Here is a 25,912-nt window from a genome sequence, read left to right as displayed (position 1 = left end):
GACTGGGGAGCCGTGTGGCCCGGCGTGGGGACTGCTGCCTCCGAGGCCCGCAGGATCTCACCCCGAGTCGAGTGGCCTCCAGGGCAGGAACCATGAGAAGAGGGCAGGGCTCCCATCTGGTTCTGAGCTAACCTTGAGCAGGTCCATTCCCGATCACCTGCCTTTGCTTGCCTGGGATCTGGAAGCCTTTTCCAGGCCACCCTCCCTGGTGTGGATGAGACTCACAATCGGCTGCTCTTCTGGGAAACGGTGCTGGCCTCCTCTCTCCTGGCCCAGCGCCATCCCCACAGTGAGGGACTTCCCTCCAGGCTCAGCTGGTGTGCAGGCTCAGGGGAGGGTGGGGGTCTGGAACCTGTGCCCTCACCTCCCAGTAGCCCTCCTGCTACTTGGGGAAGGCCAGGGGGTCCTATCTCCTATGGCTTCCCAGGCAGAACCAGCCTATCTGGAAAGTCCCTTGTCCAGAAGGTTCTGTGGCCTGGATGTTTTGGGGGAGCCCTGGGTACCCCCATCCCAGCCCTGGGTACACCATCACCACGTGCTCTCTTGGTCCTAGGTGCTGGATAAAGGGCTGTATAGCTGTAAAGTCAGCAATCCGGCTGGGGAGGCCATGCGGACGTTTGTCCTCACTGTCCAGGGTAAGCCGGGGACCAGCCTGAGGGCATTGCCATGGGACCCCTAGCAGCACACGGGGCTGCCCAGGGTGGGAAGGGCAGTTTCTAGAAAGAGGCAAGAGCCCTGAGTGTGTAGGGCACAGGATTCAGCCCTGAAAAGACCAGGATCAAAACAGCGCTCTGCCTGTGACCTGCTCCGGGGCTCAGCACACCGCCTCGCCTGCTTCTAGCCTCAGGGTTGTCTTTAGTCGAAGGAGCGAAGGCAGCACTGCCTCCTACTATATGGGAAGCGTTCAGTCAATGGGCTGCCGTGAACTTATCTATAAAGTGCTGGGCACGAGCCTTACATGCCAGCCCCGGGAGGAGAGCCCCCAGGAATCAGATTGTTGGGAGTCCTGGGGCCATGTCACCACCATTTGGAGCCCCAGGGGAGGCCGGTTCCATCAGGCCAAGGATGGAGCACAGACAACACTGGATTGGACATGGCTCCAGGGGGCGGGGGTGAGGGGAAGCTCACCTAGGGAAGCAAGGGGTGAAGGCTCAGCCACATTTGCTTGGGGTCAGCTGTTCGGTTAGGGTATAGAGTCCACTGTGTAACAAAGAGAGCTGAAAACACAGTGGATTAAATGAGAGAGAATGTTACCTCTCTCTTGCAAAAGCCCGGGGGTGAGCGTCCAGGCTGGCGGATAGCTCAGGGCCTACCAAGTGGTAAGTAAATGACTGAGTGGTGATTTGGGGACCCAGGATCATTCTGTCCGGCTGATCTGCACCCCTCCTCAGGGTGTTGCCCTTGTCCACATGCATTCCCTCCCAGCTCATGGGAAGCAGAAAGGAACAGAACGAGAGGGCGAGCTTTTTTGTTTCAAGCGAGAGATGTGGGACTTGTATCTGTCCCCTTGGGTTGCATCACATCCGTGGGGACATAAGGAGCTGGCCACCGCAGGCTTCCAGGGACAATGAGAAACACAGTTTTACCCAAGCGACCCTGCACTCATCTAAGCTGCTGGGCAAGATGGGAAGGACAGGGCGGTGGGCAGGGGACGCCGGCTCTCTGCCCCCGAAGGCAAAGCCAGTGGCCTCCCCACCAGGTGAGCAGTGAATGGGTCCAACTGGGAGCCAAAATGAAGGCCATTGTTGAAAATTACTGACGCTAGGTGTGCTGTTTAAAGCCTTCTGATGGCTACACTGAGCAGTGGGAAGGGGGAGGGTCTGTTGCTGAGAACACAGAGGATGCATCCTAAGCACAGCCACGTTTGTTCCGCTGGTTGTGGTTGCCTGGGCTGCGTGGCCTCCCCTAGCCGAGCAGGAGGGAGTGTTTGGATCGATTAGTGATGTCTGCCCCGGCAGAGGCTGAGAGCTACTGGCACATTAGCCATGCGCTCGCCATCCTTGGGCTGAGCGGACCTCTCTGGACCCTGCTTTGTAAATGTTTTGAAATAGAAGCAGATTCTATTTACACCGGTGACGAAAACAACCTGTACCTCTCCCAGTGGCAAAGCGTAAAATGTCAACTACCAACCAGAAGGAAGAGCCGGTGGGGTGTCCCTAATGTGCCCGAGTGGAAGGAAGGGAGCTGCAGAGTTAGGACTGTGGCAATTGGGTGTCTCTCCTGCAGTGCCCCCAGTGTTTGAGAACCCCAAGACAGAGAAAGTGAGCCAGGTGGCCGGGAGCCCCCTGGTCCTGAGCTGTGACGTGACCGGGGTCCCCGCACCTGCTGTGAGCTGGCTGAAGGACAGAATGCCTGTCGGTGAGTCCATCGTGTCTTTTTGGCACCAAATATTCCTTTCTGTGCTGCCGTGACCGCGAAAGGGGAAGAGGTGTTGGTGGTCACGGTTCTCAGCAAACCGAAGGCGGCAATGTCCCATCTGTCACACCCCGTTTGTCTTCAACCCTGCTGGCCCTTGAAATCCCAATGCTGATAGCCATTCCCGTGGGGGCCCAAAGGCTCCCTGTGTTTGTGGCCCCGGTCAGCTTCCACGAGGTAGGTGCTGGGGGCCCAGCCGGCCTGACCCCAGGCTTGGCGTTGGCCTCCAAAGCTGTTCTCCTCCCAGAATGCAGCTCTGTCCAGCCCAGCTGCTGGTCACCTCCTGTCCAGGCCTTCATCCCTGTCTGGCTCTCTTCCTCTCCTTGCCACCCCAGGGTCCCAGCAGAACCCTCCTCTTGTCAGCTGGGGAAATACCTCTGGTGCCCGCCAGCTCTCTGCCCCTAGCCTTTCCCATTCCAGCCACCGCGGTCCCCCTGCCTCGTGAGGGCAGCAGCCCCCACACTGGTCCTGGGCCCACTCCAAGCCTCCAGTGCCGTCTCCACACAGTGAGGAAGGGGTCTCGAAGTGCCGCTCTGAGGGGGTCCCTTGTCCACTGAAAGCCTTCGGGCCATAGTCCTCAGAACCGCAGCCTGGGAGGCCCCGTGGGGTCCAGCCAGCCACCTCCCCCTGCCCCACACTGGACCTCACAGACCCAGCTGCTTTCAGCTGCTCCCACACTCCCTTCTCTGTCCGTCTGTCTTTCTGTCTGTCTGTCTGTCCCTCCCCTGACCCTCTCTCCCTGTCTCAACAACAGCTTTATCAAGATGTATATATACCATATGATTTATCCACTTAAAGCTTGTAATTCCATCATTTTGACTATATTTGCAGACCTTTCCCACAACCCACCCAAAAGGCATCCCCTTACCCATTACTTTACACCCCCTGTTTCTGCCCAAACCTCCCACTAACCCCTGCGCCAGGCAGCCCCTGACCCGTTTTCTGTCTCTAGATTTGCCTGTTCTGGACATTTCATGTCACTGGAATTTGCAACAAGTGGCCTTTTGGGTCTCGCTTTTCCACTTAGCCTGCTGTTTCTAGGGTCCGTCCCTGACGTAGTGTGTGTCCATTCCACATTCCTTCTCTTAAGTTAAATTAAATGTTCTTCGGGGCGCCTGGGTGGCTCAGTGGGTCAAAGCCTCTGCCTTCGGCTCAGGTCATGATCTCAGGGTCCTGGGATCGAGCCCCGCATCGGGCTCTCTGCTCAGCAGGGAGCCTGCTTCCTCCTCTCTCTCTCTCTCTCTGCCTGCCTCTCTGCCTACTTGTGATCTCTGTCTATCAAATAAATAAGCAAAATCTTAAAAAAATATTAAATGTTTTTCATTCTTTTTTATGGCTGACTCTTCTACTGTGTGCCTGTATCATCCTTGGTTAGTCCTGTCATCTGCTGGTGGACAGGGATCCCCCCCACCCCCAGGGCGGTGAATAGTGTGCCGGGAAGGTTCGGGGACGGGTCTGCGTGGGGCGTACATGGTCCTTTCTCTTCGGATTGGTGGTGGAGCCACTCTGGGCCGCGTTCTCCACCTCCTTTCTTGACACATGCGCTTTCCTCCCCAAAATACCCACCCCGACCCCCCTGAGCCCCTCCACTGGCCGTTCACACCCGCCTAGTCCAGCTAGGATCTGCTTCCTCAGAAAACGTGCCTGACCCCTCCAGGCTCTGTCGGGGGCTTCTTGGGGCTGATCACGCAGGATCACGCGTGTCTCACTGTCTCTGATGCACATGGAGCCCCTTGAGGACAGGAGCTGAGCTTTACTTGGCTTCGAACCCCAAACTCACAGCTAGACACACAGTAGCTGTTCAGAAGCCTTCGTGTTGAGAGATTGGCTGTGCCAGTGAGGCCCTGGGGTTGGGGCATGGCCCGGCCTGGGCTCAGGCTGAGGTGTAGCTGGAGAGAATGGGGGCCATGCCAGCCTGGGGCGGGGGTGCAGCCTGAGCAGAGGCCCTGGGGTGCCCCTAGCAGGACCTGCATGGGGACCAGGAAGCAGTCAGCGGGTGGCTGGTTCACCCTGATTGGAAGCCTTGGGAGGTGGTGGGGGGGTGGGGGTGGGGAGGGCCCCAGTGTCCACAGGAAGAGGAGCGATTCCTGGACACTAAAGTGAGAGCGACATCTTGGCAAGAAATGTCCCCAGTGGGAGGAACTAGAGAAGGGCTCCAAGGCACAGAACAACGAGAGACCCAGCTGAGGAAGGTCATGATAGAGTTGGCAAGAGACCCTGCCCCTGTCTGGGCCTCAGTTTCCTTGTGAGCCCAAGAGGCCAGCGGGTGATGCAAAGGTTCCAAGGGTCTTGTGAGTGTGCGGGAGGGGAACCTGCCCAGGGGAGTCATGAGACTGTTGTGTCTGGGCCCAGTGGTGGCACCTGGGGGAGGGGGCGGGTTGGAGCCGGTGAGGGTCTGGCACGTCTCTGCACCCCCCCAGAGAGCAGCGTGGCGCACGGCGTGGTCTCCCGCGGGGGCCGCCTCCAGCTGAGTCGCGTGCAGCCCGCCCAAGCTGGTACCTACACGTGCGTGGCCGAGAACGCCCAGGCCGAGGCCCGCAAGGACTTTGTGGTGGCCGTGCTCGGTAGGTCTGCGCCCTGCGCCCCCTATGTGTCCTGGCCCCTGTCCCAGCCCACACCAGGCCCCAGGCCTCACCACAGTGTCTGCCACAGAGGCCCCCCAGATCCGGAGCTCGGGTGCCAGCCAGGAGCACAGTGTCCTGGAGGGTCAGGAGGTGCGGCTGGACTGCGAGGTGGACGGGCATCCGCCGCCCGACGTGACCTGGCTGAAGGACGGTGGCCCACTGGACCGGGGCGTAGGCCCCCACCTCCGGTAAGGGCCTGGCCCGGGCCCACCCGGGGCCCCAGGCAACACCTGCAGACCCTCACGTGCCGGCCTACGGCGCTCCGTCCCCCCGCAGGTTCTACGTGGACGGCAGCGCCCTGGTGCTGAAGGGCCTGAAGGCGGAGGACTCGGGCGCCTACACCTGCGTGGCCCACAACGCCGCCGGGGAGGACGCCAGGCTGCACACAGTGAGCGTGCTGGGTGAGCAGCTGAGACGCGAGGAGGGGCGGGGGCTCTGCCATCCCGGAGCTGCGGGGCCTGGCCACGGGGAAGGGGGGGACCGCCACTGGGGCGTCTGGAGGGCAATGCCAGGGCCAGGATGAAGAGACCTGCCCGCTCCCAGCCATGCCGGCACTATGATCCAGGCCACCCTCTGACCTCTCTGGGCCTCTGGATCCCATTCTTAGACCAGAGGCCCAAGCACTCCAGCTGCGGGCTGTGTCGGGAGAGTTGGGGAATGGGGGAGATGCGGACGGAACCCTGGGGTCTGAGAACCCCATATAAGATGGTTGGTGCTTCCTGGCTTTGGCCCAAGAGGAGCCCATCTCCCCCACCTAGACCCTCTGCCTAAACCTCTCTCCGCCCCTTTTTTCTCTCTGCTCACCCCCAGTCCCTCCCATCATCGAGCAGTGGGCCGAGAGCTCAGGGACCCTGGTGAGCAGGCCCGGGGAGCTGGTGACCATGGCCTGCCCCGTCCGGGGCTCCGCGCCCATCCGCGTGAGCTGGCTCAAGGACGGCCTGCCCCTCCCGCTCTCCCAGCGTACTCACCTCCACAGCTCTGGCCGCACCCTCAGGTAGGGAACAGGCTCCTTGGCCCCTGGGCCGGCGGATCCCACACCCACTCCTCAGGTAGCTTGGGTTTCAGAACCCCTCTGAGTGGTTTTCAGAGAAAAATAATATAGACACACAGAGGTTTATGATGGGGAGAGTGAGGGTCCCCCTTCCCCCTAGCCCCAAATAGAACTCCAGAGATGAAAGGGGCCTCTGCCCTCAGGCTCTTACAGCAAGGAGGGAGGCACAGATCCAGGTGAGGACACCTGCTTGTATCCAACTCAGCCTGCCCTGGGGTGCGGGAAATCAGGGAAGGCTTCCTGCAAGAAGGTTTCTGAGCAAGCCTTCACACATTCTTCAGCCCTTTGGAGTGCCAGCTTTTGCAGGTGCAGTTCCAGGTGCCGGGATAGAGCGGAGGACAAAGCAAAGTCCCTGCCCGACAGCCACTTGATCAGGGGAGGAGAGTGGGGGCCGGGGGGACAGGAAGAGAGAGGAACTTTTTCGATGGAGTCCCCTCCCTTTTTCCCCTCCACCCTTCTTGGGGGGTTCAGGATTTCCCAGGTGCAGCTGGCGGATTCTGGTGTCTTCACCTGTGTGGCTGCAAACCCAGCCGGCGTGACCAACAGGAACTTCACCCTGCAGGTGCATGGTATGGACTGGGACGCTCCTTGGGGGGGGAGGTGTTGGAGAATAACTGCATCCTTTGGCCTCTTAGGGCACGAACACAGAGACTCAGCCTTTGATTCGTTTGGCTGCTCGTTCATGCATCTCGGGAGCAGCCATTAAGACACTGTGGTGTGCCAGGGCCTTACCAGGCACTGGGATGTAGCAGTGAGCAGAGGTGACCCCTGTCCCCAGGAGGGCAGTGCAGGAAACAGCTCTGTAAAGAGGTGATCATGATTCTAGGCAACTAGTGACACCAGGGGAAGGACAGGGAGTGATGGGAACACAGAGGAGGGTCCTTTAGTTGGCCTGGGGAGTTCAGGGAGGGCTTTCTGGAGGAGGTGAGGTCTAAGCTGAAGACAGGAGAGGAGAAGGAATTGTCCAGGAGAAGGGCACTCTGACCTGTGTGGGGACAGCCTGTGTGAAGGTCCAAGCGTGACCTGCCATGGAATGAAGGGACTCTGCCCCCTCTTTTGCCCTGTTCAGTGCCCCCTGTCCTGGAGCCGGTGGACTTCCAGAATGACGTGATGGTGGTCCGTGGCTCCTCGGTGGTCCTTCCCTGCGAAGCCCAGGGAAGCCCCCTCCCCCTGGTGTCATGGATGAAGGATGGGGAGCCCTTGTTGCCCCAGAGCCTGGAACAGGGGCCCAGTCTGCAGCTGGAGACAGTGGGAGCTGGTGACTCGGGGACCTACTCCTGCGTGGCCGTGAGCGAGGCGGGGGAAGCCAAGCGGCATTTCCAGCTGACAGTGATGGGTGAGTCCTCTGCCCACAAGGCCAGCCTCTCTGGGCCTGGGTGCAGGGTGGGCCTTGGGTGGGGGGCCGATGGAGAAGGTTGGGGGGGAGGTGAGTCCCTTGGTGGATCACCCCAGGGCCTGACGCCTGGGTATGGGCTTTGGGGGCAAGGCAGTCTCATACAGGATGCTGCCCTTGCCGTAGAAGGGCTACGTGGCCCTTCATTCTCCTGGGGCCACGCCCTTCAGCTTTGTCCCTCAAGCCAGGACAAGGAACCCCTGAAATCCAGAGGCAGAGCCCTAAGTATCAAGCATGAAATTTTGCAAATTTTTGTGCCATACTGGAAAGAGCTATGTCAGCTGTCTCCCCCTGCCTCACCCCCTGCCATACAGTGTGCTTGCTGGTTTTAAAGCACAAATAATTGGCCCATGCAAAGGGGCTCCTGGTTTCTAGTGCCCTTGGCCCCATCTGTGGTCAGCCTCTAGATGGTAGGGGGTGGGAGATGGACCCCAGCTCCCAGTGCCCTGCATGTAGCTGCCATGGCCATGTATCTTGCAGATCCCCCCCACATCGAGGACTCCGGCCAGCCTGCAGAGCTGTCGCTGACCCCCGGCTCCCCCTTGGAGCTCCGCTGTGATGCCCGGGGTACCCCCCTGCCCAACATCACCTGGCATAAGGACGGGCAGGCCCTGAGCAGGCCTGAGGACAGCAACAGGGAGCTCCGGGTGGAGGGCGTGCAGGTGCTGCTGGCCCCTTACTGTGGGATGAGGCCGGGGGAAGGGGAGGCAGGGGAGGAGAAGGACCCTGTAGCACTTGGGCTTTAGGCTGAGCTCTTCCTTTGTGCGGGGTGAGCATGTGGAGACCACCCACCTGGGCCCTGCCCTCAAGAGTTCCCAGCCAGGTCAAAGCCAAGGCTGATGCAGAAATAAGAGGAGAGCTGGTGGAGTCAAGGGGTACTTCCTGGAGGAAGCAGGCTTTGCCCTAGCCATAAAGCAATGGTTAGGTGGAGCTAGAGAAGAAGCATCCCAGAGAGGAGAATGATCGGGAAGGCTGGGTGGCCAACTCAACTAGCCTGAGTCTGAATCCTTGGTCCTTAGTTGTGGAGGAACAAAACTGGATCGGGGGGTGGGCAGGCTGGGGCCAGAGGCAGCGGCTCACACTGCCCCGTCCCCAGGTGGGCGATGCTGGGCTGTACACTTGCCTGGCCCAGAGCCCTGCTGGCGAAGTTGAGAAGAGCTTCCGTGTCAGGGTTCAAGGTAAGGAGGGGGTGCCAGGGCCGAGGCAGGAGAGGAAGGTAGGATGGGGCCTGCGGGGACAGGTCTGTCTCTCACAGCCTCTCTGCTGCCTGCCTAGGTCCCCCCCACATTATTGGGCCCCGAGGCCCCCGCTCCGTGGTCGGCCTGGCTCCGGGGCAGCTCGTTCTGGAGTGCTCAGTAGAGGCGGAGCCGGCCCCCGAGATTGAATGGCACCGGGATGGCATCCTGCTGCAGGTAGGTGCCAGGCTGGGGACCCGGGGACGCCACCTTCTGTGCCGCTCAGGCCCTGGGCCCTGTAGCCTGGATCCTCAGTGCTGGGGGCGGCCCCCGCTGGCACTTCATGTCCCCGCTTTCCTGGCATCCCGCACTCCTCTTATTACTGTCATGCTCATCTTCTGGATGGGGACACTGAGGCAAGGCTAGGACTTACACCCTGGCTTCTGATGCCTCTCTGTGTGCTTCCCATTATACCTCCGAGCTCCACACAGTGGCTGGGTGACCCGGGGCTAGTTACCGAGGTTCTCTGTGCTTTCCCCCACCCCTGAAATCGGGGCCAAGGATTGTAGGTCTTCCAGAAGCTCTAGCTCCTGATCTAGGCCTGAGGCCCCTCTGCAACGTCCCCGATGGGCAGAGCCCAGGGGTAGGAACTCCTCCCCTCCCACAGGAGCCTGTTTCCCCCAGAGGGGTGTCAGTTAAGCCACTGACCTGCCCCGCTGGTTCCTTGGTCCTCCGTGCCTGGTGCCTGGGGGCTGGCTGGTGCTGGCCCAGCACTAACGAGGCTCTCTCCGCCCTGCGGACATTGCAGGCGGACACCCACACCCAGTTCCTGGAGGCCGGCAGGTTCCTCCAGCTGCAGGCCTTGAGCACGGCCGACGGGGGCAACTACAGCTGCACGGCCCACAACGCCGCGGGCAGCACCAGCGTGGCCTTCCACGTGGACATCCACAGTGAGTGGGCCTCACCTCCCCCACCCCCACCCGCGCTGGCCCCTCCTCAGGCCGCGACCCCGACACCCACTCCCTCCGTGCCCCTCCCCCAGCGGTGCCCACCATCCAGCCGGGACCGGCCGCGGTGAACGCCTCCGTGAACCAGACGGCCCTGCTGCCCTGCCAGGTGGACGGCACTCCCCCGCCCCTCGTGAGCTGGCGGAAGGACGGAGCCCCCTTGGATCCTGCCAGCCCCAGGTGGGACCGGGACCGCAAGGGGCTCGGGGGTGGCTTCTAAGCAGAAACCGCCTGGGCAGTTGGCACGGGAAGGTGGCTGTGTGGCCAGCATGTGGGTCTTCCCGGAACCCAAGAAATAGGCTTGTCCGGGGTGTTGAGGGTGTCGAGAACCCCAGGTGTCCATCTGTCTGTCTGTCTGGTTTTGACTCTTGGTTGATCATCTCTGTTTCTGTGTGTGTGTGTGTGTGTGTCTCTCTCTCAGGCCAATTTTCTACACCTTTCTCTGTAACGTGGCAGAGACAGGCCCCCGCCCACCCCCAGGCCCCAAGTTATGGCTTCTGAGCTCAAGCAGCCTGCAGAGCCTTTAAAACTGCCAGACAATCCCAGCAGAATATTCCACGGGTCCAGCCTGAGTCCAGCTCATCCCCAGTCCCGCTGGCCCTGGGAAGGGGCAGTCCTCAGATCTGGGGGACATGCTTAAAAGGAGGGCTATCTGGATGCTGTTGCCTGCTGACTCATAGGGAGAAGTTGGGCCCAGGTAGGACCGCGGGAGGCCCCCTGATGTGCGGAGCTGCCCATGGCCGTGACCTCCTCTAACCTTGGCTTCATGGATGCAGTTCTCCAGAGCTAGCACTTTTCTGCAAGGAAAGTCAGGAGCAGAGGAGCCGCCCCCAGGGTCCAGCCCCTCCAAGGGCCTCCCTAGGCTACTGGTCTCCATGACAACCCCCTCCCTCTATTCTAGGCTGCAGGTCCTGCCCGAGGGCTCCCTGAGGATCTGGCCAGTCCTTGCCCAGGACGCCGGTCACTACCTCTGCCTTGTGTCCAACTCTGCAGGCTCCGATCGGCAAGGCCGTGATCTCCAGGTCTTCGGTAAGTGGACAGGACAGGCAGCTTCCTTGCCTTCAGCATCCATCCCCTGTCTGGGCCAGGTCCAGCCTGGTTTCTGGGTTCCTCCTTGCTGTCGGGAGCCAAGAGCAATGGTCTCTCAGTGTTCATGACAATGAAGCCTGTGAGTAGAACTTGGGAACATGCATACTCAAAGACACCTCTTTATTTTATGCATTTGGCACATACACTTAATGCTATACTATTGCATTGAATGGGCAAGATAGGAAAAATTTGAAAGGAGAGCGTCAGAATCACTGTACCAGACTGTCTCCGCTCTTCTCACTCCAATGGATCCCCTTGGTGGAGGCCACTCTGCTCGGCGCTGGCCTCGAGCAGGGCTGATGAGGAGTGGGACCCTGAGGGCTATATTCAGGGAGAGCGGGTTAGGAGGCCGACAAATGGGGGCTGGGGGCGAGCAAAGGTCCCATCACCCCAGATTAGGGAGCCCGTTGGAAGATTCCTGCAGAGTGTCTCCTGCCTCTCCCCTGCCCTCGGAGGATGGGTGCGTTGCCCTTGCCTCCATCCCGCACCCTGTCTCCTGGTGACTGCTCTCTCCCCAGAGCCTCCAGCCATCAGCCCGGGCCCATCCAACCTGACCCTCACTGCTCACACCCCTGCCTCACTGCCCTGTGAGGCCAGCGGCTCCCCCAAGCCCCGGGTGGTCTGGTGGAAGGATGGACAGAAACTGGATTTCCACCTGCAGCAGGGTGCTTACCGGTACGGAGCTGGGCCTCGGGGTGGTACCATGAGGTCCTCAGGATGGGGAAGAGGGTGCCCGTTTCATGGTAGGGAGGCCTGTCAGAAACAAGGCAGGGAGGCACTTGGGTTCTCAACGAAGCCAGTGCCAGGATCTGTGTCCTGACCTCAAGGGTCTAGAAGGATCTTCACTGAGATGCCCAACAAGGGGTTTAACACCATCACAGCTGCCGGAGCCTAACAACGTCAGTGCCTGGAGACCTGGGTTCAGCCGAACCCAGATACTAGTCTCCCCGTTTCTCAAAGGCAACAGGTCATGCAGTGGTCCGCGGGCACATTAAAGGGATCCGTTCACCACTTAATTCTCTAGGCATCTGTTGTATCCTGTGCCAGGCCAGCGTGGAGCTGTCCTCTACAGCAGGTGCCCCACCAACACGAGCCGTTCTGATAAGGGACTTGGACGTGATCACTATTGCAGAAGTTGTCAAAACTGCTGGTTTCAGAAGAAAACAGAGGGTGGTAGAGAAACACAAGGGTGAAAATTTAACTTGCCCACATCTTTAAGAGTAGAAACTTCTAGAAGGAATTTCTAGATTCCGACCAGGGTGGGTGGCGGGGGGACAGATACCAGGGGAGAAATTAGTCTTGAGACACCCGGTCCCCTGCATCCAGATTGCCGGGCAGGCCGGTCACAGCCGGCCGACTGTCTGTCTGTCCATTCCAGGCTCCTGCCCTCCAATGCCTTGCTCCTGGCAGCTCCCGGCCCCCAGGACTCAGCCCAGTTTGAGTGCGTGGTGAGCAATGAGATGGGTGAGGCCCGCAGGCTCTACCAAGTGACTGTCCAGGGTACGTTGGAACAGGAAGAAGGAGAGAGAGGATGGGGACATCACGGGCATCTCCTGACCCCACCCAGCCTCACACTGATGCAGACTCTAGCACTGATCCTGGCATGTAGGAGCTCTCAGGAGAGTCCGCTCCCCAATCCAGATTATTCTAAACCGCACTCTGACCTTTCCATCACTCTGGTGAAAATTTCTCCCTTCACAGTGCCCACTGCACTCAGAATAGAATGCAAAGTGTCACCTGGGTCCCCAGGGTCCTGTGCATGATGGCCCAGCCAACCACCACCTCCCCTAACCCTCAGGTTCAGTTCACCCCAAGGCCTACCTCACTCTGGGATCTGGTCATGCTGCTTAGCTTTTAGTTCCTCACCTCAGGGCCTTTGCATATGCCGTTCCCTCTGCACATGCTGTTCCCTCTGTTCTGAGCACTTCCCTTTGCCCTTCACCCAGCGGGTCCTTGCTCTCCCATCATATCTCAGGTTAAATGGCACTTTCCCTGGAGGCCTTCTCTGGCCTCCCCAACTCTTGGGAAGCCTCTTCTCCGGAGAGACCTAGCTCTGGAGAGACCTAGCTGCTATTCCTACAGAGAGCAGTTCATAGGGTACCCCCAATCCAGCAAAAAATACTTCCTGAGTGAATGTGACCTCTCCTCTCTCGCCCTTCCCTCCCTGGCCCTCCATCAATAATGTCACCTATGTCTTAGTCTCTGTCGATAGTTCTCATTCACCTGGCCCCTTGGCTATGTGGTCCTCTGTGGACCTTGGTAGGGCGTCAAGCCTTGTCTTGCCTTACAGTGCCTCCCACCATTGCCGATGACCAGACAGACTTCACCGTGACCAAGATGGCCCCTGTGGTCCTCACATGTCACAGCACGGGTGTCCCAGCCCCGGTCGTGTCCTGGAGCAAGGCAGGCGCCCAGCTGGGGGTGCGGGGGAATGGCTACCGTGTCTTGCCTTCGGGTAAGTAAGGGTGAGCCGTGGAGAACAGAGACGGAGAGGATCAGGCAGAGGGTGTAAAGGCAGACCCCCGGAGCCCGGTGGGAGAGCGAGATGGAGAGCCCTGGCCTGGCTCTGCCATTCCCTGCTGTGTGACCTAGGGGATCCCCGCACCCTCTCTGGGCCTTAGCATCCCCACTCATGCGCTAGCATGTTGGTATTCGTCAGTGGTTCCCTGATGTTAGCTGACAGCGGTGCCGCTTCATGGCAACGTGAGGAAAATGATAGCTACATGAGAGTCTCATCAGAAGGATTTTCCTTTACCCTAAAATTTACTTTTCTTAATATTTTGGTATTAGAAGTTTCTTTCATGAAATCAAGGTGATAGTAAATGGGCGCTTTTGAAATGTCTTCACTTGTCAAAATGCCACTTTAGCTGTGAAGCGTGTAAACCAGATGATTCACGGACCTATACCCCTCAGGCAAATAATACATTACATGTTAATTTTTTTTAAAGCATTTTACAAAAAAAAAAAAGTTGGCCACTTTATGGGGATTCTCCAAATTACATTTGCTTGTTCATTGGTGAGCGAGTGAAATCCTAAAGCCTGAGCACCACTGGCCAGATCTGTGCTTTTCAAACCCTTCTGAAGCAACAGAACCCTTTCTTCTGTCAATCAGTTACAGGGAGGCCCATCATGTAAAAGAGAGCTGAGATTCTGGTTCTATCTGGGGATGGGGTGGTCCAGGAGGATTAAAATGGTGTTTGCTGGGCGCCTGGGTGGCTCAGTGGGTTAAGCCGCTGCCTTTGGCTCAGGTCATGATCTCAGGGTCCTGGGATCAAGTCTCGCATCGGGCTCTCTGCTCAGCAGGGAGCCTGCTTCCCTCTCTCTCTCTCTCTGCCTGCCTCTCCGTCTACTTGTGATTTCTCTCTGTCAAATAAATAAATAAAATCTTTTAAAAAATAAAATAAAATGGTGTTCGCTGAGCACCAGACTAAGACTAAGACAAGACTAAGGAAGACAGGGCAGAGGGAAGACAGACAAAGCAGTAATCCAGGAAGCCTTCCTGGAGGAAGCAAGTTTTGAGCAGAACACAGCAAAGGTAGCAGGGTAAGGACCCGCGGAAGTATGGGTGGGTCAGGGATTCTGGGCAGGGCAGTGGCAGGTCCTAGGACATCACATCCAGAAGTTTCTAGAGACCATCCTGTCTGATTCCTCATTGCACATATGGGGAAACTGAGGCCCCAAGAGTGGAGGAGACTTGCCCACAGTTATTCTCCCAACAGGGAGCACAGGCAGGCCTTGAACCCAGGTTTTCCCATGCTGCTTACAAACAGGCAGGGAGGCGGGTGGAGTGGCCTGCAGGAGAGACACAAGGGCAGTGGGGAGAGGTAAGGGACATCTGTCCCAGGTCCCCTAGCTCTCTCCATGTCCTGTTGCCACCCACAGGCGCCCTGGAGATCGGGCAGGCCCTCCCTATCCACACCGGTCGCTACACGTGCACAGCCCGCAACTCTGCGGGTGTGGCCCACAAGCACGTGGTCCTTACCGTGCAAGGTAAGCCTCTCCTGGCAGGTGGAGGGCTAGAGGCAGGTAGGGCTGGGTAGGGAGGGGAGGGCCCCAGGTTCCAGATGCCCAGACTTGCCTCTGATCCATGCTGCAATTTCAGGAATCCCCTGTTCCTTGTAGAGGCTCCTCTCTCTGGTGCTCAGGCCCCCACCCCTGGTTGGAGGGGGCTGGGCATTAAAGGCGCCCCCAGGGACCTCTGTGGCCCTGTCCCCTTGCAGCCTCCCCTGTGGTGAAGCCTCTGCCCAGCGTGGTCCGGGCACTGGTGGCAGAGGAGGTCCTGCTGCCTTGTGAGGCTTCAGGCATCCCCCGGCCAAGCATCAGCTGGCAGAAGGAGGGGCTCAGCATCCCTGCAGGTGAGTCTGCTCGGCACCAGCAAGGGAAGAACAGTTTGGGCCTGGGATCCCCCTGCTTGCCCCGGGGAAGGGTGGGGGTAGTGGGCGGGGCGAGGGGGGGAGCTCTGCAGACCTGCTGGAAGGTCCCAGAAAGCCGAGGTGTCTTCTTCTCGCCCTGCCCGCCGTCTGTGTTCATTAGCCCGAGTGTGACACTCTATCTGAACATCCGTGGCAGGGTGGGGAGGCTGGGGAGGGGGCAGCCTAGCTGGGCTCTGGGGCTCTGTGCCCCCACCCTGGCTGCTGGTCAAACAGCATGGCCAAGTGGCCCTCCTGCCCCTCCTCGGTGGTCCTGCCGCCCCAGCCACCAGCCCCCTGTTTCCTCCCCACAAATCCAGGAGCGAGTACCCAGGTCCTGCCTACTGGAGAGCTGCGGATCGCCCACGCCAGCCCGGAGGATGCCGGGAACTATTTCTGCCTCGCCCAGAACAGCGCGGGCAGCGCCGTGGGGAGAACACGGCTGGTGGTGCAAGGTGGGCCTGGGGAAGGGGGCTGAGGCAGACCCCAGCGAGCCAGGGGCTCCGGCATCCCTGTACCCTTCCCTATCCCAGCGTGGCTTGTATTCCAGAAGGAACAAAGGGAAAAGCATCTTCTCCCATTTTGTGCCTGAGGTCCGCCTTTGGACCGTAACTTGGGCTGCTCTGCCTCCTGGGACCCTTCATGAGACTGTGGTCTGGCCATCCCTCCTTCATTTGGGCTTTCCAGTAACAAAAGCTATTTCTGTCCCATTGCCATCGTGTGTGTGTTGGGATCACACTGTCACGGCTTCACCAGACTCAAATAGTCCCCCAATTGTCCAGACCGTGGGGAATGGCCTGTAACAGAGCTGGGAGGCAGCCCAAAGGGGTGGAGGAAGGGGCAAGGGAGAACGCCAGCAGCCGAGGGCGCTGGAGCCAGGGCAGCCCACCCTAGCTGAGCCCCCATCTCCGAGCAGCCCTCCTCTCCCCACAGTCCCGCCCGTGATCGAGACTGGCCTCCCTGACCTGTCCACCACCGAAGGCTCCCACGCCCTCTTGCCCTGCGCGGCCAGTGGCAGCCCTGAGCCCAGCATCACCTGGGAGAAAGATGGCCAGCCCGTGTCCGGAGCCGAGGGGAAGTTCACCATCCAGCCTTCTGGGGAGCTGCTGGTGAAGGACCTGGAGGTGAGCCTCTGACCCCGTGTGGGATAACAGGACAATAGGAGCAGAAAACCCCTGCTGAGCACCACCTCCCCCCACCCCGTTCGTCATGCTCTGTGCTGAGTGCTACGCAGCTTTTGGTCCCAGGAAGCTGGGGAAAAGGGGCTGACAATCCCCCAAGTCCAGATGAAGAAACCGAGGTTCATTGTGTATCCAGGGTTCCCAAGGCACGCTGTTGCCCAGGCGCAGAACCAAGATTGAACCTGGACCTCCATGGCTAATTCCTAAGGGAGGGAAGGAGCCCTGGACAGGACGGGGGACGGGGAGGGGGGTGACTTTGTGTCCCCAGACTGTACCTGGTTTTCTCCACCCTGCTCTTGTTGACCTGAGCCCGGGGTGTGGGTGCAAGCCCCGCCCCCCCTTCCCCAACAGCTCTTAGATTCCGTCGTCACAAGTGCGCCTCTCTCCAGATGGCTGGGTGGTGGCTTGGTGGGTGCACCTGCTGCCAGGGGGAGCGGGAGTGTCGCAGAGTCCTTGGACCTTGGTGCGCGGAGAGCTGGATAGCACAGCGGCGAGGGCACCAGCCCTGCTCCGGTGCCCCACGGAATGTCTCAGAGCCTGGCTGAGCGTTCTCGGCAAAAGGCACCCTGCATGGGGCCTGTCTCGGGGGTGATGGGACCAGGGATGAGCTGGTGCGGGTGAGGTCCCGAACAGGGTCTCTGGCGTGTTGTGGATATTGTTATCAGGGCTTGCATGGTTAGGAAGGCTGCCGGGGCGAGGCGCCAGGGAGCAGCGGGGAAGCAGAGCCATTTGCTGGCTGTATGACCTTGAGCGAGCCCCTTCGCCCCTCTGGGCTGCATGCTCCAAGGGAACCTGCGGCAGAAGGGGTTCCTAGGAGCTGGGGGTGGGGGCAGCACTCAGGCAGACCCCTCCTCTGCCCTCAGAGCCAGGACGCTGGGACTTACACCTGTGTGGCCGAGAACGCCGCGGGCCACGCCCGCCGCCGCATACACCTCAGCATCCTGACTCTGCCGGCCTTCACCACCCTGCCTGGGGACCGGAGCCTGCGCCTCGGGGACAGGCTGTGGCTTCGCTGTGCGGCCCGGGGAAGCCCGACCCCTCGCATCGGCTGGACCATCAACAACCGGCCGGTCACGGGTCTGGGCCTCCTGGGAGTGGGGGGGATGGGGACCTTGGGACCCCAGGGGAAGGGCAGACTGGCAGGGAGACTCAGCATCATGGAGAGGAAGAGGGTGTCTCCAGGCTTGGCCCTGTGTAGGGGGGAGCAGAGCAAACACACGTGTGGTCCTATGTGACGGGTCCTATGTCAGACCTGGCAAGAAGCCCCCTGTGAGAAAGACTCCACCCCGAGGGGCCGAGGGGCCTTAGGGCCAGGAGGGGGCTTGTGTTACAACCAGCATGGTGGGCCCCTGGTAAACCCCTTTCCTGGTGGTGAGCAGGGGAGGTTCTGTCCCAGTTGATGTTTAGAGAAACACAAGGCCCACACAGCATACAGAGTATACAGTAGGTGCTCAATAAATGTCTGCTGAAGTGATGAATTGCCAAGTCCCCTCCCCGGCAAAGTGATATTTTCAGACGCTCCTGAACTGGAATCCAGGTGCTATGAAACATGCTCAGGAGCTCACCTTGTGTACCTGTGAGGAAGGCTGTGACCAGACCCCACTGCCTTCCGGGGAGGGAGTTTGGGGAGTGATTCAGCCTTTTTGAGCCCAGCTTCTTCATCTCAATATGGAGATAACAGGCGTGCTGAGGGCAAACTGGTTTAAGGCAGGATGTTCCTGTTAATAGGCCCCCAAAGACCTACCCTCACCCGTGCCTCCAGCTCACGGTGTGGACTCGAAAATGCTAGAAGCCTGGTTCTTCCAGCATGTCCCCTCCCGTGGCCTGTGCCTGCCATCAATGGGTCTGACGTAGTCAGCTCCCACCGTTGGGAAGAGACACCCATTTTCATGTCTTTGCCAAAAACCTGCTGGTACCCTGGCCTGAGTGAAGGATTCAGGGCAAGAGGGGCCCCTGGTCCCCTGGACTCAGAACCCTCCGGGGCATCTCTTTTTCTACCAGATGGGGTGTCTGAGCAGGACGGGGGCAGCACACTGCAGCGGGTGGCCGTCACCAGAGAGGACAGCGGGACCTACGTCTGCTGGGCCGAGAACAGAGTGGGCCGCGTGCAGGCAGTCAGCTTTGTCCACGTGAAGGGTAGGGCGTGAGCCTGGTGGCCTCTCCTGGGACCTCTGCTGAACCTGATCTGTTGATTTTCTTAAGAAATAGACGTCCTGACCTCTGAACTAGTAACCACTTTAAAAAAATATGTAAATAAGTAAATAAAATCTTAAAAAAAAAAAAAGAAAGAAAAAGGTTTGCATGAAGCAAGGATCAGGGATTTCTTAGTGCTGCTGTGTCCAAACAAGGTGTCCTAATGGTTATGTAGTCTTTGTTTTACAATGTCCCTGGCAGGTACTCTGCAGCTGGGACAATCTATCCATTACAGCAAGTACACGACACTCATCACCATGCCTTCCTTCCTGTGCCAGTCTCAGGCATCACTAATCAATCACAGCAGTCTCAGGCATCATTAATCAATCACAGCAGTATTCTCATTCCTTTTCAAATCAGGGTTCCCCGGAAGTCTGTTTCACTTCACCCATGACACATCCCTGATGCGTTGACTATTCACAGTCATGTTGGGCCTAGCAGGAGTGTCCAGGATGGGTTTATGGGAGAAGCTGAGCCAGAGGGAACCTCTTTTCTGATATCTAGTCTGATGTCACCTTGCAGAAGCCCCCGTGTTGCAAGGGGAGGCCTTCTCCTATGTGGTAGAGCCTGTGGGGAGCAGCGTCCAGCTTGACTGTGTGGTCCATGGTGCCCCAGCGCCCGACATCCGCTGGATCAAAGACAGCCTCCCGCTCAGGGGCAGCCGGCTCCATTATCGGCTGCAGAATGGCTCGCTGACCATCCGCAGGACAGAGGCAAGGCGGGACCCCATGCCTTGGGGTGGGGACAACCTACAGCCTTTTCTGATGGCTTCAGAGGGTTCATCAGGTTACCACGGGCTCCTACAGTCTACAAAGCACCTTCCCACCCATGACCCAGATTCTCCCCACCATTAACCTGAGTGACATCCAGCCAGGGACTTTTCTCTGTGCCTCAGTCACCCTAGCCATTCCATGGGGCTAATCGTTGTTTCTAACTCATAGGTGTAAAGTAAGAAATCAGTGAGATGACCCATGCTGGGAATTTAAGCATGACTGGCTCCTCGATAATACCGATAAATGCCCAGAGTAGACAAGAGAGCCCCATTTTACAGAAGAAGACACTGAGGCTCAGAGAGGCCCATGACCAGGAGGTGCCCAAGGCAGGACCTCATCCCAGCTCTCCTGACTCCTGCTCTAGGCTGTTTCCAAAGCCTTGAGCCCTGGGGCAGGCTCATTCACCTTCCCTTCTGTGTCCCAAGTCTGAGTGGTCACGCAGACATCCACAGTCCCCTCCTCTCAGGCTCTTTTTAGGGGCCCTTGCTTTCCCCCACTGTTACCCGAGTCTCTACCATGGCCAGCCACTGGTAGGTACGTTTGCTTTGATGAGCATGATCATCCAAGATCCTGTCCAATCTTAGCAGCCGTGATCCCCATTTTACCAATGGGTGGTGGTACATACTCATCTGGGGACGTGGCGGTGTATTCGTAATGAATCCGGGACAGTCCCCAGTGGAGCCATCCAGATCTGGTCCCATCCAGATCTGACCCCCGATCTCACCTCTTACCCACATGTTGGGCTGCCCCTGCAGTCCCTTGAGAGCGGCCTCCAAGATATCACCTCTGGGCACAGATGGTGGCCTCAGGCTTCCCCCAGCTCCCGTTCCTGGTGGCAGTGCTGCCCAGAAGTGAATCTGAGCCGTGTCCTTCCTGGACTTCCTCGCTGGCCGTGGTGGTGGGTTTCCTGTACAAAGAGCTCCCCTCTCACTAAACTGGGAAAACACTGCAAGCCATCTCCCCTCTGGAAGGCTCATGGCACACGCCCGCACAATAAAAGCCCCAAGAAATCCTTCAGTCAGAAGCAAGTTGTTGTCTGACTCAGTGTTTCCCAAACTTCCTTCACCAAGGAACATTCTTTTCAAGGAATCCCTAGTAATGTGCCATAGAAGAAGACTTCATGGTACCCGGTTTGGAGGAGGGGGATCTGAATCGTGCCTTTGCAGCGTGTGGCTCTGCTGAGGGCAACAAATCCATGCTCTCAGTCACCACTACCCCTGCATTCCAGGCGTGAAAGGGGCCAGGATCTCTTTGGAGGTCTGTTGACGGGTGGTCACAGAGGCTTTTCTGATGGGCTCCACGAGCCCCTGGCTGGTTTATGCTCTAAGCTCCTCTGCTTAGATGTGTCCTGCTCCTGTACCCTGCTGTCCCCCTCCTCCTGCTCTCCTGAACACCATGCCCCCCCTTCCACGCCCCCTTGCAGATAGACGACGCGGGCCAGTACCAGTGCATCGCAGAGAATGAGGTGGGCGCGGTGGAGAAAGTGGTGATCCTCGTGCTGCAGAGTGAGTCTTGGTCTCCCCCTCGCCTGGGCCCTGGGTGGGGGCGGTGCGAGGTGGGCACTTGGGTATGGAGTACCCTGCTGAGGCTGGGCTGGTGTGTCCCAGGCTCTCCGATCGGAACGGAGGGACGAGAGGCAGAGCCAGGGACTGGGAGTTCCCTGACAAATATTTAGCGAGAACACCCAGTTGAGGCCCCATGAAGTGGGACTCATCAGTTCCCCAGTTACGGAATGGGAAGTGGGGTCTGGGCTAATGAAAATCTGGGCACCCAACAGCAAGGCCTGGGCGGGGGGCCCATTTATTCGAACTCACAACCATCCACAAGATCATAGTGACAGCTCCTGGGTTTGCCAAGCAGCTGGTAATTTACAGAGTACTGTCTGAGCCCCAGGGAAACCCTGTGAAATCGTCTTTATAGGCATTTTCACTAAAATATTTTATTGAAAATTAACACACATAGGGAGAAGACATGTTACAAGGGTAGAGCTCAGTGAATTTCCTTTTTTAATCTTTTATTTATTTATTTACTTACTTACTTAGAAAAAGAGAGAGAGAGAGAAGAGAGCACAAGCAGGGAGGGCAGAGGGAGAGGGAGAGAGAGAATCTCAAGCAGGCTCCACGCCCAGCACAGAGCCTGACATGGGGCTTGATCTCACGACCCTGAGATCGTGACCTGAGCTGAAATTAGAATCGGATTCTTAACTGGGGACTGAGCCGCCCAGGTGCCCCTCACTGAATTTTCATAATGTGAACTCACCAAGTTAACACGCCTCCAGAGCAAAAATAGAAAAATGGAAAACCACCGGCTCCCAGCCACTCCCATCATGTCATGCTCCCTTTCCCGTCAATGTCCCCTGCCCCAGGTGACCCCTGTCCAGAGTTTCGCCTTTAAAAAAAAGTCACCTTGGGGGGCCTGGCTGACTCAGTTGGTGGAGCATTCTTGATCTTGGGGTCATGAGTTCGAGCCCTATGTTGGGCATAGAGATTACTTTTAAAAATACAGCTTCGTTAAGATATATACTGTAAAATTCACTCCTTCATACTTATTTTCCCTTAAAAAAGGAAGGAAATCTGATACCTACTACAACATGAACAAAAATAGAGGATGTCAAGTGAAATAAGGCAGTCACCAAAACACAAACATCGTATGATTCGGGTTATTTGAGGTATCTGGAGTTGTCAGAGTCATAGAAAGGGAAGCAGAATTGAGGGGGACGATGGGGAGATGTGGTCGAATGGGTCTAGATTTTTCAGTTTTGCAAGACGAGAGCGTGCCAGAGGGGGATGGCAGTGAGGGTCGCCCACCAGTGTGAATGCACTCCATGACTCAATACTACACTTCAGAGTGGTCAAGACAGTAGACTTTTCATCATGTGTCTTTTACCACACTTTTTAAAAGGGAAAAAATTCACCCATTCTAAGACTGCCGTGGTAAATTTATAGCATTGTCCATCCACCCCCCATGATCTGTTTCTGGGACGTTTCTTATCATTCCGAGAAGCTCCCTCTGCCCGTCTGCTCGTGCCCCCCAGCCCTGGGCAACTGCCGATCTGCCTTCCGCCACTGCAAGCGTACCTTTCCGGAAACTTCATCTCAATGGAACCCTGTGTAGTGTTCGGTTCTGAGTTCTTTCTCTCAACAGTGTGTTCCAAGTTCATCGATATTATAGCACCTGTCCATGCTTCACTGCATTTTATTGCTGAACAGTATCCGTTCATGGGTTACTAGACATGGGGCTGGTTTCTGATTTGCGGCTGTTAGGAATAACGCAGTTATGAACATCACACTCAGTCTTTGTGCAGATGTGTGTCTCCTTCGTCCTGGGTAAGATTCCTAGGAGTCTATTAGGTATGGCTAACTTTTCAGGAAACCACCCAACCAACTGTATTATTTTGGTTTTCTTCTAGCGGGTGGATGAGGCTTTGGGTTCGCTGCGTTGTTGCCAACTTTTTTGTTGTCTCTCTTTTCTGTTCAGCCATCCCAGTGGGTGCAAACTCTAATAACTGAGGATATTGATCGTGTGTGTGTGTGTGTGTGTGTGTGTGTGTGTCTGTCTGTCTCCCATTCATCAGTCCTCTCTGGGTAAGTGTTTTTCAGATGTTTTGCTCATTTCACAATTGGGTTGTTTGTCTTATGAATGAGTTCTGGAGTTCTTTATGTCTTCTGGATACAAGTCCTTTATCAGATACGTGATTTATGGATATTTCCCTCCATTCTGTGGCTTGTCTCGGCATTTTCCTATTGGTGCCTTGGAAGAGCAAAAGTGTTAAAATATGACAAAGTCCAAATTTACCAACTTTGTATTTTACAGCCCTGTGTGCTTGGTATTGAATTAAAACAAACAAACAAACAAAAAAAAAAACTTTGTCTAGCCTAAGGTCACCTTCTCTCCTATAAGGTTGATAGTTTTTGTTTTTACATGGAAGTCTGTGATCCACTTGGAGTTAGTTTTTGTGTGAAATAAGGGTCTAAATTCCTTTCTCTTTCTCTTCTATCTTTTTTTTTTTTTCTGGCATATGGATATCCAATTGCTCTGTACCATTTATTTAGATCTTCGTTTCCCCAGGGATGTTTTATAGTTCTCATGTCTTAACCCTCTTTAGTTACCTTGATTACTAAGTATTTTATTATTTTTGATGCTATTGTGGATGGAATTATTACTGGCTTGATTTTTGGATTTTGCATCGCTAATGTACAAAAATCAATTAATTTTTGTATCTCGATCTTAGAAACGTTGCTAAATTCATTAATGAGCTCTGGTCATTTTTGCCAGATTCCTTAGGAACCTCTACACATAGGATTTTCTACACATCACCTAGGAGTGGAGAGAGTTTTACCTCTCCCTTGCCACTCTGGATACTTTTTGTTTCTTTGTATGGCCGCATTGTACTAGTCAGACCCTCCATGCAAGGGTGAGGAGAAGTGGGGAGAGCAGACAGCCTCACTTTTTCCCAGCTGTAGACACGGAGCACTGAGTCTTCCACCACTGGGTATGATGACAGCCGTGGGGTTCTGCAGGTGCTTTTTATCAGGTGGAGGAAGTTTTATTTTCCTTGTGGCTTGTTGGGAGTTTCTGTCATGGACCGCAGGGGACCGGGTGGGAGGCTCTGGTTCCAGACAAGATGGCATTGTAGATGCGTTCCTCCCTCTTCGCCCTGCTGCGTACGGCTGCTTGGACTTTACAGAGAAGACAAACATTGACTCTGAGGGAGAAAAGAAGGATTGAGTAAGGATCTTGGGACCCGTGGAGTGACATGGCGGTGGATTCCCTCCTTTCTCTTTTTGCCTCCTGTGTCCCAGGCCCGAGAAGCCAGCCACCTGCGACTCCCAAGGAGCCCTCACACACACGCACAGAGAGTCCCCACAAAAGCCTGCCTCTCTTGTGGAAGGGCCAGGAAAGGAATAGCATATCAAGATGGGAAGCGTTCCTATAATGACCACCCTTGTCTAGCCAAACACCATGAAAAGAACCACAGCCCCGCCCCAAGCCCCATCAGCGATGACCAGGTGGGCGGGGAACCTACCCTTCCAGCCTTGCTCCCTGTTCTAAGCACCCCTGTATCCCTCCGGGGGGGGGGGTGGCGTCAGGTGAGGCCAAGTGAGGGGCAATAACAGGTGTGCTCCCACCCTAGCCAGAGTGACGTCAGCGGAGAGAATTGGGAACCCTGAGCTCCCAGGCTCGCCCGGGAGTAGTGGAGCACCCCTCATGTTCTGGGGTGCCCCCGGAGGCCAGCTAGGGAGGCTGGATGTCTGCTCTCACTTGCCAGCAATGAGGCAGCACCTCCTTTCCCTTGGCAGCAGCAGAGGAAGCCTGCTAGGAAATAAGAACCAGAGGCTTGTCGTGCTTGGAATGTTCAGGATGCAGCTGAAACTCTCTCGTCTTCTCAATAACGAGGAAACTCAACCTGAACGAGAAGAGCGGGTCCACAGACAGCGACACACGTTGGAATACTCTGACACAGATCTTAAAACGAGTGTCGTTAAGAACGCGTGGCTGAGCAATTAGAAACGTGCTTGAAACAGGACAGCACCATAGGAGCTATGAAGAACCAAAGGGAAGTTGTAGGACTTCATTGATAATAAAAGGAAAACCTGAGTGGGCAGGTGTAACCGCTGCATGAAGAGGACAGAGGAAAAAACTGGTGGTTTTGAAGATGTAACAATAGAATTTGCTTAGTCTGAACAACAGAGAGGAAACAGGCTTGAAATAAACAAGGAGCAGAGCGGCAGAAACGTGCGGAAGGTTGAGATCTGACAGGGTGACGTCAGAGTCCCCGAAGGAAAGGAGAAAAGAGAGAGAAGTATTCAAAGAAATGAGAGCTGAAATTCTGCAAAATTGCACTAAAGGCATAGGCCTACAGATTCAACAAGCTGAGCAAAACTCAGACAGGATAAACCCGAGGAAATTCTGCACGGGACACATCACGGTCCGACTTGCTGAAAATTAAGGGGGAAGAAACTGAGGCTCCACCCCCCATCGATGCATCTGCGTGTGGCCGTGGTGTGACTCAGAGTTCAGGCAGTTTTGGAGTGGCCTTGGCTTTGACTCTTCCTGTCCACCCCCAGCCACCCCCAGATCCCTGCACAGGTGCGCATGGTCTGTGGAAGCCAGGGATGTGCGGAGAGCTGCTCTGGCCTTTCCAGGGCTCCTTCATTTCCAGGCTCTTCTCCTTAAGCTTCCAGCTGGTCCCCTGGATTCCTTAGACCGGCAGAGGTGCCAGGTCCCGTCTGCTTCCTGCCAGTTCTGCCCCCCTCTCCCGTCCCCTGACAACACCCTGATCTCTCAGAATATACCTGCCTCCTCGCCTGCTAATCAAGCCGGTCCCTTGGGATAGCAAGATTGGGGGGGCGGGGTTTGCAGCCAGCCCAGCTCCAGCAAAACCACTAGAATGACCACAGTGGGGGTGGGAGATGGGAGCAGCCCCAGGCCATACACCTCCACTATTCTCGCCCCAAGTTCTAGAAGCTTCTCACGGGTAAATGATCGCTTCCTGGACGTCTAGAGTCCTGAAATAGTTGGTTTGGCTAGTTTTGTTAAGTTTTACATTTGGTTTTTGGGGGAGAAGACTTGCTGGACTTTTCACACAGCAATGGCTAGCA

The 25,912-nt window shown here is 56.8% G+C and overlaps 1 protein-coding gene across 1 annotated transcript in view; it reads left to right on the top strand.

Annotated features, from left to right (window-relative positions):
• HMCN2 (hemicentin 2) overlaps positions 1 to 25,912 on the top strand; it is a 144,965-nt gene that overhangs the window by 103,771 nt on the left and 15,282 nt on the right. Inside the window, exons 61-85 of the mRNA XM_044264681.1 lie at positions 554 to 635; positions 2,227 to 2,358; positions 4,836 to 4,979; positions 5,068 to 5,227; positions 5,316 to 5,440; positions 5,850 to 6,033; positions 6,562 to 6,659; positions 7,160 to 7,426; positions 7,964 to 8,145; positions 8,580 to 8,661; positions 8,759 to 8,895; positions 9,467 to 9,608; positions 9,701 to 9,845; positions 10,567 to 10,694; positions 11,273 to 11,429; positions 12,133 to 12,254; positions 13,045 to 13,209; positions 14,637 to 14,744; positions 14,975 to 15,109; positions 15,484 to 15,618; positions 16,097 to 16,287; positions 17,208 to 17,421; positions 18,346 to 18,480; positions 19,060 to 19,250; positions 20,734 to 20,815. Coding sequence (XP_044120616.1) covers positions 554 to 635; positions 2,227 to 2,358; positions 4,836 to 4,979; positions 5,068 to 5,227; positions 5,316 to 5,440; positions 5,850 to 6,033; positions 6,562 to 6,659; positions 7,160 to 7,426; positions 7,964 to 8,145; positions 8,580 to 8,661; positions 8,759 to 8,895; positions 9,467 to 9,608; positions 9,701 to 9,845; positions 10,567 to 10,694; positions 11,273 to 11,429; positions 12,133 to 12,254; positions 13,045 to 13,209; positions 14,637 to 14,744; positions 14,975 to 15,109; positions 15,484 to 15,618; positions 16,097 to 16,287; positions 17,208 to 17,421; positions 18,346 to 18,480; positions 19,060 to 19,250; positions 20,734 to 20,815 — 3,643 coding nt within the window. The remainder of the gene's footprint in view (positions 1 to 553; positions 636 to 2,226; positions 2,359 to 4,835; positions 4,980 to 5,067; positions 5,228 to 5,315; positions 5,441 to 5,849; positions 6,034 to 6,561; positions 6,660 to 7,159; positions 7,427 to 7,963; positions 8,146 to 8,579; positions 8,662 to 8,758; positions 8,896 to 9,466; positions 9,609 to 9,700; positions 9,846 to 10,566; positions 10,695 to 11,272; positions 11,430 to 12,132; positions 12,255 to 13,044; positions 13,210 to 14,636; positions 14,745 to 14,974; positions 15,110 to 15,483; positions 15,619 to 16,096; positions 16,288 to 17,207; positions 17,422 to 18,345; positions 18,481 to 19,059; positions 19,251 to 20,733; positions 20,816 to 25,912) is intronic.

Source organism: Neovison vison, chromosome 9, assembly GCF_020171115.1.
Source record: "Neovison vison isolate M4711 chromosome 9, ASM_NN_V1, whole genome shotgun sequence".
In the NCBI taxonomy this organism is placed as follows: Eukaryota; Metazoa; Chordata; class Mammalia; order Carnivora; family Mustelidae; genus Neogale; species Neogale vison.
This window is presented reverse-complemented; position numbering and strand designations above follow the sequence as displayed.